This window comes from Cervus elaphus, chromosome 4 (assembly GCF_910594005.1).
Source record: "Cervus elaphus chromosome 4, mCerEla1.1, whole genome shotgun sequence".
NCBI classification, from domain to species: domain Eukaryota; kingdom Metazoa; phylum Chordata; class Mammalia; order Artiodactyla; family Cervidae; genus Cervus; species Cervus elaphus.
Window position 1 is genome coordinate 46635654 of NC_057818.1, and position 12032 is coordinate 46647685.

At 48.5% G+C, this 12032-nt stretch overlaps 1 protein-coding gene across 2 annotated transcripts; it reads left to right on the forward strand.

Moving 5' to 3' along the window:
- Positions 1-838: 838 nt before the first annotated feature.
- Positions 839-10596, forward strand: PROSER3 (proline and serine rich 3). Of its 2 annotated transcripts, none has more exons than XM_043892435.1 (10): positions 839-1172; positions 1389-1591; positions 2399-2526; positions 2614-2723; positions 3544-3626; positions 3727-3869; positions 8817-8992; positions 9113-10079; positions 10179-10260; positions 10417-10596. In XM_043892435.1, the coding sequence occupies exons 1-10, from the start codon at positions 1167-1169 to the stop codon at positions 10541-10543; spliced, it is 2025 nt and encodes a 674-aa protein (XP_043748370.1). In that variant the 5' UTR covers positions 839-1166; the 3' UTR covers positions 10544-10596. The 2 variants fall into 2 exon arrangements, with proteins under 2 accessions (XP_043748370.1, XP_043748375.1); XM_043892440.1 differs by having other exon boundaries at positions 9113-10087; positions 10417-10558.
- The last annotated feature ends 1436 nt before the right edge of the window (positions 10597-12032 follow it).

Genomic DNA, 12032 nt, shown 5'->3' on the forward strand with positions numbered 1-12032 from the left:
ACCTCCTCCTAACTGCGAGCCCAGCCTCGGATCCTTTCCATTGGTCCGTGGGCTTGCCAATTACTGCAGCCGTTCCCCAATCAAACATGCCCTCTCATTCCCGTTACAGCCAATTGTGAGACATCTCCCTTTGGCCATTGTCCAATTACTTTTATTTTCCTCTCTATCATTGGTCGCCTTAGAGACCGCTCTCTTCCCGCGCGGCCAGTCCCAAAGAGGGGCGGGGTTATAGGGTATTGCTAAGCGACAAAGATGCGCTCCGGGTGAGTCCCAAGACCGAGCAGGGCAGGCGGAATCGTCGAGGTAGCTACAGGATGGACCGCAGGTGATGGATTACAAGAGGCCTGGGGAGGATCAAGGGTGAGAGTCACACAGCGTAAGATCAGGTTTGCTACGGTCCGGAGTCAAGTGTGCTCAACCGTACTGGAACTACAACTCCCAAGATGCTCCCCAGCCTTAAGCGGCTCCCACCTTGGACTTTACCACAGCGGGGGTTCCATAACGTTTTACCTTCCGCTCTCTAAGTGGCCCTAAGGGCTTCCCCCACCCCAAACGTGTCCGGGGGCACCTTGGGAATTAAGATTCGTAATTTTGAATTTGCTCCCAGACTGTCACGGGTGTCTTGCTTAGGCGGAGCCCAGTGACTATAGGAATTGTAATCCATGTACCCCTCTCCTTAGTGTCCCAAGGACTTATGGGAAATATACTGTGATAGGATTTAGCCTTGGCTCTTCTGACCTCCACTTCAGAATCACCTGGAACTCTGCGAAACAGATGTATGTAGATGCCCAGCTTCCCTTCCAGATATTCTGATTCTTTTGATCTTGGGTGAGGACCACGCCTCTGTATTTTTAAAAGACTCCTCTTAGACTGGATCCAGGATTATGAATCACCAACCAACAGTTCCCGGGTTCTCTGAGACTGCCCCAAGGACTGGTGGGAATCGTGCCTCCAGTGTTATTATATGGAATGTACGGTGGTGCTTCATGGGAATTATAGTTCGTCTCTTCCAGGATTCCGTGGGAACCGTAGTGTGGTTTGAAGCCACTACTGGCCATCCTGAAGCCAGACCTGGCACCCCCAGGTGAGGACACCCCACAGAGAGTGCTGTGTGCCAGCCAGTAACAAGGGAGTGACGACTAGAGGGAAGGAAGACGTGATGAGAGATGGGGGTGAGAGATTAAAAGACGGCCTCTCCTCTCTTCCCATGGCCTTGCCCTTGTCCTCCACCACCTAAATCCCTTGTCATCTCTCCAATCACTCTGAGTTGTTGCCATTGTGGGATGTGTTTCCGCCCCTCTGGACTGAGACTTCGTATGTGTCTTCGTTTCCCTACAGAAATGACTCCTCAGCCTCACTTTTTCTTCTCTTCACCTCCTCTGTCTTAGACCCTGAGCCCTTCCAGATCCCAGAGATCCAGACTTCCAGAAGCTTCCAAGGCTCTGGCCACAGGCCCCAGCTCCCCTGAGCTGTTTGAGGAATCCTGGCCATCCAGCTCAGGGACCCCTTCCCCACCCAGCACCACTGAGGGCCAGATGAGAGCCTCTCCACCACCCACTGTGACTGACAGTGGGGACTCCGTGGTGGCCAAGTAAGTTCCAGTAGCTCTCAGGGAAAAGAATTGTTTGAATCAGTGCGAGGGGGAAGACATAATAATCATCCTAGCCAGAGCTGCACTTTTAGGACCATGCTTCATTCATGTTACCAAGCGCTCTGAAGCTAGGTTCAAATCCAGGCTTTATCACTGTACAATCCTGGCCTCAGTTTCTTCAGCTGTAAATTGAGGATATTAATAACACACATGTTCTGGGTCTGTTTTAAGTTTTCAATGAATTACTGTCAGTACTGCATCTGTAACAAACAATAGTGAGCCACATAGCACTTGGATTTGTAGGATCCAAGTTCAGCTGCTATAAGAAGGAGTCCCAAATGAATCGTGCCTTAAACAAGAGTGTTTATCAATATGTCTCCCTCGCCTAACAGTCCAGGCAGAAGCAACCAGGGCTGATATGGCAGCCCCTAACTGAGGTGTCAGAGACACAATTTCCTTCTCTCTTGTCGCTCTCCCTTTCCTAGGCTGTTAGCCTTTCCTTCATGGCCCATAATGGCTCCCAGCCACATCCACTTTCCAGAATTGCATCTTGTGGTCAGGAATATACATGGCCATAAAGCGGCAAGGGCATCTGGCAAATGTGTTTATAGAAGAGTGTCTATGTGCCCAGGGTTATATCATCTTACATAATATTGCGTTACTGTATAAGAAAGGAGAACAGATGCTGAGGATCAACTACCAAGTGTTGCTGTGGTGCTACATGTACACTGACTATTGTGATTGTTATTGTTATTATTATTGGGTGCTTCTCATCCCACCCACCTCCCAATTCTCTGATGCTCACAGGTACATAAACCGGTTCCGACAGGCTCAGCCCACAAGCCGAGAAGAACGCCAGTCTGCAGGCCCAACTCCAGCTGACTTTTGGTGGCTGCGGCCTGAATCTTCAGCCCCTGCAAGTCAACTTGCAGCAGGTACCTGCATCAGTCTCATCTCCTCTTGAGAAATACCCCCAGCAGCTCCTCTGCCTGCCCCCCACTAAATCAACTGGGGCATCTCAGCAGGAGCCAGTGAACCAGAAGGAAGACCCAACACAGCAGTCCTGACTCATGCTAAGATGGCCAGTGCATCGAAGGCTAAGGCTGTGGCACCCCTTCAGGAAATAAAGCAGGTGACACTGCCACCCACTTCTTTCCCTCCATGCCTGGACTGATAGCACCAACCCTGAGGTAGAACTAGCGTCAGAAATTCCCTGGTGATCTAGTGGTTAAGACTCTCCACTTCCAATGCAGGGTGCGCAGGTTCGACCCTTGGTCAGGAAATTAGATCCTATATGCCGCTGCATGGCTCAGCCAAAAAAGAAGGAAAAAAACCAAACAAACATGTAGTTTGCATTAGAGTCAACCCCCAATTCAAGGAAGCCTAAACAAAAAAGGGAGGCTTTGTTAGTGCAATCAAGAAATCCAAAACTAGATGCTTTTGAGCATAGCTGAATCCAGGTGATTGAACAATATTGGGAGGAACTCAACTCGAATGGCTTTCAGTTCCTCCTTGTTTGGTTCAATCTCAGGTAGGATTTCCCCTCAAAATAGCTAAGATGTCTCCAGTAGCTGTAGGCGTCTGATATACTTGATTACTCCAGTGAAAAGAAAAAGCTTTTCCAATAGCTCCATCCAAAGCCCCAGGACTTACTCTCGTTCGCTCATCTCTGTGAGCCAGGCACTGTGGACTGGCGGACAGAACACTGTGACTAGCCAGGCCTGATTGGGAAGGTAGGGTCAACCCTTCTGCTATAACAGTGACTGCATGGAGGGTTATGGATCCACAGAGGGAAACCTGGTCTGTCTTCCCTAAAGAGGAGGAGCAGATTGTCAGCCAGCATGTGAGGGTGCCAGGTGGAAGGTAGACCTGCATTCAGGCCCTCTGTCCAGAGCCCCTTTCCCAGAAGCCTTTGCGATGGGGGCTGGCCTCTGACCCCTCTCACCTCACAGAGTCTCAACACATGGAACTCATCCCTGCTGGACTTGGAGACACTGAGCTTGCAAAGCAGAGCTGCCAGGCTGCTCAAACGCAGGTGCCTCCCCCACCCGCATCATCCTCCCCAGTCCTTCCTCTCTGGGCCCAGGCCGCTGCCTCTGAGATCCCTGGGCCTCACTTCTGCCTTCTCCCTCCAGCAAGGCCTCCGTCTCCTCCACCTCCTCCCTCAGCCCCAGCGATGGCGGCAGCTCCTCATTCCCCGTCAGCTCTGATGGCCTCTCTCCCTTCTCCATGACCTTCACTCCTGACTCCATCAAGGACCCTGACCTCAAGGCACAAGGTAAGTTCTGGGAGGTGAGGATGAGGGCCGTCTGGGTGCAAATTCCAACTTTTCAACTTACAGCGCTGTGACCTTGGGCTTCTCTGCGCCTTGTTGACCCAACTGTAAAACAGGGTAATAACTGTATTCCCCTGCTGTAGGTGTCATGAGGATTAAAAAGAGTTGGTGAATGCATGGAGCACGTAGCATGACTCTGTTAACAGTACCTATCATGGGAGGACTTCCCTGATGGTCCAGTGGTTAAGACTCCACACTGCCAAAGCAGGGGGTGCGGTTTCAATCCCTGATCAGGGAACTGAGATCCTGCATGCTATGAGCCATGGCCAAAAAAATTAAGAAAGCATACACAGTAGCTCCCATGAGTATGCAATTTCTCTCTCTGCATCCTGTCTGCAGTTCTGAACACGAAGCTCTAAAATCAGAAGGCTTGTTGCAAATTTGGCACCATAGCTGATTTGGCAGCAAAATTTGATCTAAACAATATGAAGAGTATTTATATATCTATCTCATTTAGGATGAAGTCATCCTTTTTTATTGCGGCATAGTTGATTGACAATATTCTATTAGTTTAAGGTGGACGACATAGTAATTCAAATGTTTAGAGATTATACTCCATTTGAAGTTATTTGTGGAGATGGTGATTTAGTGTCCAACTGTAGCCCACCAGGCTCCTCTGCCCATGGGATTTCCCAGGCAAGAATACTGGAGTGGGTTGCCATTTCCTTCTCCAGGGGATCTTCCCAACTCAGGAATAGAATCCATGTCTCCTGCATTGCAGGCAGATTCTTTATCACTTGGCCACCAGGGAAGCTCTTAACGTTATTAGATTAGCCAAAAAGTTCATTTGGTTAGTGACTACATTATTCTCTTTTATTTTCACTTAAAACCAAACAAATTTTTTGGCCAACTCTATATTCTAAAATATTGGCTATCTTCCCTGTGCTCCACAATATATCTTTGTAGCCTATTTATTTCTACACAGTAGTTTTTATCTCTTATCCCTTGTCCCTATCCCACCCCTCCCCTGCTTGCCTCTTGCCTAACCACTAGTTTGTTCCCTATATCTGTGAGTCAGTTTGTTTTGTTATATTCATTTGTTTTATTCTTTCAGTTCTACATATAAGTGATAAAATATGGTATTCATCTTTCTCTGCCTGACTTATTTCACTAAGCATAATATCTTCCCCCCACTCCCAGAAAAGAACCATGTGTGTTGTTGCAAATGGTAGAATTTCATTCTTTTTTAATGGATGAGTAATATTCCATTGTATATATATACCACATCTTCTTTATCCATTCATCTGTTGATGAATACCAAAGTTGCTTCTGTATTTTGGCTGTTGTAAATAATGCTGCTATTGGGGTGCATGTATCTTTCCAAATTACTGTTTTAATTTTCTTCAGATATATACCCAGGAGTGGAATTGCTGGATTGTATGATAGTTCTATTTTTAGTTTTTTGAGGAATCTCCATGCTGTTTTCCATAGGAGCTGTACCAATTTAAACACATTCCCATAAACACTGTACAAGGCTTCCCTTTTCTCCACATCTTTGCCAACATTTGTTATTTGTGGTCTTTTTTATGTAGCCATTTTGACAGATGTGAGGTGATTATCTCATTGTGGTTTTGATTTGCATTTCTCTGATGAGTAGTAATGTTGAGCATCTTTTAATGTGCCTGTTGGCCATCTGTCTTATTTGGAAAAGTGTCTGTTCAGGTCTTCTGCCCATCTTTTTTTTTTTTTTAAAAAACAAAATATTTTTATTTTGTCCGTCAGGGCCTGAATCTGGAAACACCCATGGAGTCATCCTATGGGGATGGTGCTGACATTGATAAAATAGTCTCTGCATCAGAAGAGCTGCCATATGTACAGGGCTAAAATTAGTCATAGCTCAGAGTAAGAGGAGGAATACAAAGTGAGGTGGGGGAGGTTGTCTAGTTCTTCTCCAGATGTGAACTTGCTTCCACCTGCACCAACCCCCCCCACAGCTACAAGCCTCATGGAAAGCAAGGGACCATGGCAGGGCTGCTTGCCATTGGGGGCTGCTGGGCAGTGAGGCCAGGCATCCAGGAAGTGGCCTCAGTTGTCCTCAGGCAGATTCTACTCATCTTTTAATTAATTTTTTTTTTTATGTTAAGTTGTATGAGCTATTAATCCCTTGTCAGTCATATCACTTGCAAATGTTTTCTCCCATTCAATAGGTTGTCTTTTTGTTTTGTTGATTGTTTCCTTTGCTGTACAAAAACTTTTAAGTTTAACTGGGTCCCATTCATTTATTTTTGTGTTTGTTTCCTTTGCCTTAGGAGATAGATCTACAAAAATATTGCCGTACCTATGTTTTCTTCTAGGAGTTTTATGGCTCAGATCTTACATTTAGGTCTTTAATCCATCTTGAGTTTATTTTTGTATGTGGTGGGAGAAAATGTTCTAATATTCTTTTACATGTAGCTGTCCAGTTTTCCTAGCAACACTTATTGAAGAAACTGTCTTTTCTCCATTGTATATTTTTGCCTCCTTTGTTGTAGATTAACTGACCATAAGTGTGTGGGTTCATTTCTGGGTGATTTGATCTATTCTATTCATCTGTGCCTGTTTTTTTGCCAGTACTATACTGTTTTGATTACTGTGGCTTTGTAGTATAGTCTGAAGTCAGGGAGTAAATATTCATATTACTATGAATCTTATGAAATTTTTGTCTTTGTAAGTAAAAAATGGTTGAATAATGGCAATTTCACACTGTTCAACTATATACCAGTGTGTTTGAGTCTGATGTTCTGGCCCAGACCCCTGTCAACCCCGTACATACCTAGCAACTTTACTAAAACATGCAAAGTGTTGAACTCTCAAATTTCTGCCCCCAAGATTTCACAGGTTGGGTTAAAGACGTGGGTTACTATTTCTGTCATCACTGTTGTTACTATTACTCTGTGCCCCAGTTCCTTGGATGCAGTGGTAGCCAGGAAAGATTCTCTCCATATCTCATGGGACTCCAATGAGTGGGGACAGGCAAGTAGAGAGAACAGAGTGCTGTTTGTGCATGTTGAGTGATCTTTCCCAAGCTCTCCCCTGATTCTTTGATCCTTCCAAGCTTCTCTTTTTATTCACTTCTCCTTCCTGATCCTCAGTTTCCTCATCTGTAAAGTAGGGATAAACCTACTACATACTTCATAAGTTTTTTGCAGAGTAAATGTATGTATTCTTTTATGTAACACACATTGAATATATGTTGTGTGTGAAGCCTGTGCTCGAGATTGGGGATTCCTTAGTGAACCAACCATACATGGTCTCACCTTCATGGTCCTCACAGAATAGTGAGTGTGGGGCACAGAATACCTGCATAACTCCACAAACAAATATAAGTAGAAATGAGGGTCATGCAGGAGAGACTTGTGATACTGGGACGTCAGAGAAGGCCTTCCTGGAAGAGGTGGTATCTAAGTGGAGACCTGAATGATGAAAGTGAGGACTATAACCCTGTAGCCTGTACAAAGGACCTGAGGTGGGAGGGAGTACAATGCAGATAATGAATAAGAAAAGGCAAGAACCAGGGGTAAGGGTAGTGTGAGATAAGGTGGAAGATATTGGCAGGGGTCAGATTACATGGGGCTGCATAGCCGTGTGAGGCATTTGGTCATGATCTACTGGGGAGCCACAGGAGGGTTGTGAGCAAGGCAGGGACAAGATCTTTACCAGGTGTTAGCAAACTCCCTGTGGCTGCTATGAATACCTGGTGAGAGACTCTGGTTGTTTGGCTTGGGCCAAAGCCTGAGGAGCAGAGTAGAGGGAAGTGGCCAGGTCTGGAAATACAATCACAGGGTATAGAGGGGAGGGGAGGAGAGGTCCCGGATGCTGTCCCCTACCCCGCTTCCCCTTCTCTGTGCAGCGTTAGTACGTAGGGCTTCTGAGAGAGAATGATAGCCATACTGATCATGACTCATGCAATGATGCCCTGGGTGATGGGAAATGATGTCCCTTTGTCCCATAGGCCTGAGGATAGGTGGTGACTCTGCCCTTAGTCATTGCTGTATCCCCAGCACAGTGCTGGGCACTGGGATGGAACACAATTTTGCATATATTTATTTTCCATTTTGCCTTTATGCCACATATACTGACACCAGGCCCTATTCTTGACACTGGGGATATGATAACAGCCTGGCAGATAAAAACTGCTGTCCTTGTGTAGCCGGCATTGTGGAGGGAGAGATGAACAATGAATAAGCAAACAAGTGTGATCTTTAGTAGTCAGAAGGTGATAGGTGCTAAGGAGGAAAATGGAACAGGAAAGAGGATGGAGGGTGGTAAGGCTGGGCTATTGCAATTTTGAATAGGGCAGCCAGGGATGGCCTCATGAAGAAGGTGGTACTTGGGCAAATACCTGAAGGACTTGGAGTTAACCCTGTGGATGCATAAGTGAAGAGCCTTCCAGGCAAAGGGAACCACAAGTGCAAAGACATGCTTTTTACCAGGAGAGAGGTGCAGCCCAGGGAAGATTCTAAATCAGGAGGGCCCTGACCTGACTCAGGTGTTCAGGCTCCCTGGACTGTGGATGGAGGCAGTTTGGGAGGATGGGAGAGAAGGGAAGCCAAGGAGGAAGTTGCTATGGGGTTGGCAGGTGAGGACGGTAAAGTGGGGAGATGTGGGCAGATTCTGGAAGATCTGCCCTGGTCTCTGCTGTGACCACTGTGTCCAGAACAGTGCCTGGCACATAGTAAGGGCTCAGTGATATTTGTTGATGATGAAGAATCAAATGATGACAGTTTGAAGTCCATGAGGGCTCTCTTCTCTGATTCTGCCCCATTCTCCATTTCCCAATCTGCAGGGGACTTGGGACAGTATCTGGAGAGCCTGTCTGAATAACCTGGTACTCAAAGGGTGTGTGCTAGGCTATCCTTGCTCATTACCCCAGGCTCTGCCTTACCCCTCTTCCCTCTACTTCCTCCACAGCAACCCCAGCACCTGTCCCCATCCCTACTCCTGCCCCGGCCTCCTCCCAGGCACCCCTGCGGCCAGAGGATGACATTCTGTACCAGTGGCGGCAGCGGCGGAAACTTGAACAAGCTCGAAGAAGCCAGGGTGACGGAACCTGGGTGCTGCCGCAGACCCCTGCCCTCACCACCTCGGTGAGATGGAGGAGAGAGGAGCCTGAGTGGGGGGTGGTGGAGGGAGGATCCTAAGGGAAGTTGGAGGAAGGGGGAGGCTGAGGGGGACTGAGGACTCTCTACTATTTCTCTCCCTCTCAGGTCCCTTCCCCCATCTGTCCACAGCCATCTCCTCCCGCTGCGGAGACCCTTGGTTCCCTGGGAACCCAGTCTAACTCCATCCCACTTTGGGGCAGTGTGGTTCCGCCTGGTCTCCAGGAAGCTTTCCGCATGGAGAGGCCTCCTATTCCCCCAGGGTTCTCTCCACACATCTTTTGGGGTCCCAGTCCCCATGGATTCTTCTGGGCCCCACAGCCCAGTCCCTGGATATCTCTTGGGGTCATCCCTCCAACACTCCCGGCCTCCACCCCAGCGCCCCCGGCCTCCACCCCAGCGCCCCCGGCCTCCACTCCTGCCCCTCCAGCCTCAGCCCCCGCGCCCCGTGCCTCCACACCCACGACCCCTGCAGCCCCCCAGGAGCCCCCCATCCCTGCACCAAGCAGCCCAGAGGAGCTCGAGAAGCAGACCTCCAAGCCTCGGAGAAGGAGAGCCCAACGCCGGGAGTCTTCAGGGCGAGTCATGGCCGCGGATGAGCACGAGGGCCCTGGCCCGCAGCTCAGAGGCGTGCTGGGCCAGGTGGTGACAGCTCGGCTGTTTCCGGACAGCCTGGAGGACACGCCCCCCCGGCTTGAGGGCCCGCCTCCACACGAGGCTGAACCTCGGAAAGCCAAGGCCACACATGCTCTGACCCCTCGCTCAGAGGTCACGGCTCTTGTATCTGAATCACCGGGTCGGTCTAAGGCGGGGTCTCGGAATGCCAAGACCCTGCTCCCCCTAGCGGGATCGGTGCTTAGGAAGGACAAAGACACTCCCTTGGCTGAAGTCAAGTGTCTGCAGCCCAAGATCCTGCCTCCTCCAGCTGAGGTGGTGGCCACTTGTGTTAAGACCCCGCCCCCTCCGTTCGGGGCGGGGTCTCTTGAGGTGGTAGCCACGCCCTCACCCTCTGCTGGCCACGCCCCCTCAGAAGACCTGCTCTCCCAGGCTGCCAGACTTCTGCAGGCTGCGGAAGGTGAGCAGGCATGCACGCCGCGCGTGGCTGCCGTGTTCTGAATGGCAGTCCATTACGCTATGAGTCCGGCCCCTTGAATCTTGCTCCTTTCCCGCTTAGACTCCGATGGCAGCGAGTTCCAGGACGACCCTATACTGCAGGTGCTAAGGATTCAAAGGACAGCACTGCGGCGGCAGAAAAGGTGACCATCGCCAGGATTTAACACAGCCGGCCCCTGAATTCTGAGACTGCCATGTGGTGCTCACCTCTCCTGAACCCCTTTCCAAGAACACACTAATACCCCAGATCCTAATCCTGAGCAAATACCTCAACCTCTACCCCACTGTCCTTTTTCCAGGAAAGTGGATACCCAAATAGCCTGCCTGCTGGGCCACCCTGAAGACCCAGAGTCTTGGTCTCCTCCAGTCAGGTCGCCCCCCCGGATCCCCAAGGCTGCGGCTGAGGAGGGAAGGAGCCTCTCTTGAGGCCAGATGACTTTGAATTGTACAGACTCTATTTTTCTTAATAAAAAAATTTTTTTCAGATTACAGGTTGTCTCCAAAAAAGAAGTTGTTTGAAAAGGCCAAGGGTCTTGCTAATTTAGGGAAATAGCTCCCTGTACCCCCCCTCCCCTCCCCCACACTAGCTCTGCTCTGCACTGCTTAACTCTTGTTTCTGACCACTGAAGCCAAGTCTCTTTTGGTTTCATCTTTGAGGGCAGGAGTGGGGTTCTGGGCAAGACTGGGGCTCACTTTATCTGACTTTCAACTCAGTAGTGGGTCCTCCTGTCTCAGATGAGACCAAAGGAACTGTTCTCTGGGTGTGAAGCTTGTAGTCATTAGAGTGTTAGACAATGGTCAGGCCTCCACATCCTGCTTGACCCAGCAGCAGCATTAAGTGTGCTGATCCCCACTCACTCTTTGAAGCACTTCCTTGCCTAGCTTCCAGAACCCCAGCCTTCTCCTCACCAATCTGGTTGTGCCTCATTGTGCCTCACACCTGTCACTTTGGTGTCCCAGGCCTTGACTTTTCTATCTACAATCAGTCCCAGGTGCTCTCATCTGGCTTCATGGTTCCGAACCTCATCTCTGTTCTGATAGACGACTTTGAACTGTACAAAGTCGTACAAATTGTGAAACCCAAGTACTACAACCAATTTCTATCTTCAGCCTAGAACCTTAGGTTCCTATATCCCATGACTTGCTCATCATCCACACAAAAAGTTCTAAGAAATATCTCAAACTCCATCAGTCTTAATCCTTGCATAAACCTGCTCCTCCCTGGCTCTCAGCTCCATCCTTCCACCTGCTCAAGTCAGAAGCCTCACAGCTGTCATTGATTCTCACAATCAGTTGACCAGCAAGTCATATCATCTCTACCTTTATAATCTCTCCAGGGACTTCCCTGGTCGTACAGTGGATAGGAATCCACCTGTAGATGCAGGGGACTTGGGTTCGATCCCTGGTTGGGGAAGATTCCACAGGCAGCAGAGTGACTAAGCCTTTGAGCCACAACTACTGAGCCTGCCTGCTGCAACTACTGCAGCCTGAGCGCTTAGAGCCCATGCTCTGCAACAAGAGAAGTCACCGCAATAAGAAGCCCACGTACTAGAGAAAGCCAGCGTGTAGCAAAGTAGACCCAGCGCAACCAAAAAAATTAAATAAATAAAAGCTGTGATGAGAAACTATAAGAATCACCACCACTTACTAAAAAAATAAAAAAGTCTCTCCAGAATTTAACCCCTTCCTTGACCATAGTCTAGACTATCATCATCTCTCCGGACTATTGAAAAGCCTATTGTTTTGTCTGGAAATTCTTTGGCACATTTCCTATCAAAAAAAAAAAAATAGAGTCCATGTTCCTTCTTGACACTGGGTAGAACTTTGTGACTGCCTCCACAAAGAGAATGCAAAGGAAGCAATTTTACTTTAACTTTCTAAATTGGATTAGAAAAGATATAATTTCCACCTGTTT

Bases quoted from the DNA above. Each gene is read 5' to 3' on its own strand.
- PROSER3 (XM_043892435.1), top strand. The intron at 1,592-2,398 runs GTAAGTTCCAGT...TGATGCTCACAG, and splicing joins GGGGACTCCGTGGTGGCCAA to GTACATAAACCGGTTCCGAC. The intron at 2,724-3,543 runs GTGACACTGCCA...CTCACCTCACAG, and splicing joins CCCTTCAGGAAATAAAGCAG to AGTCTCAACACATGGAACTC.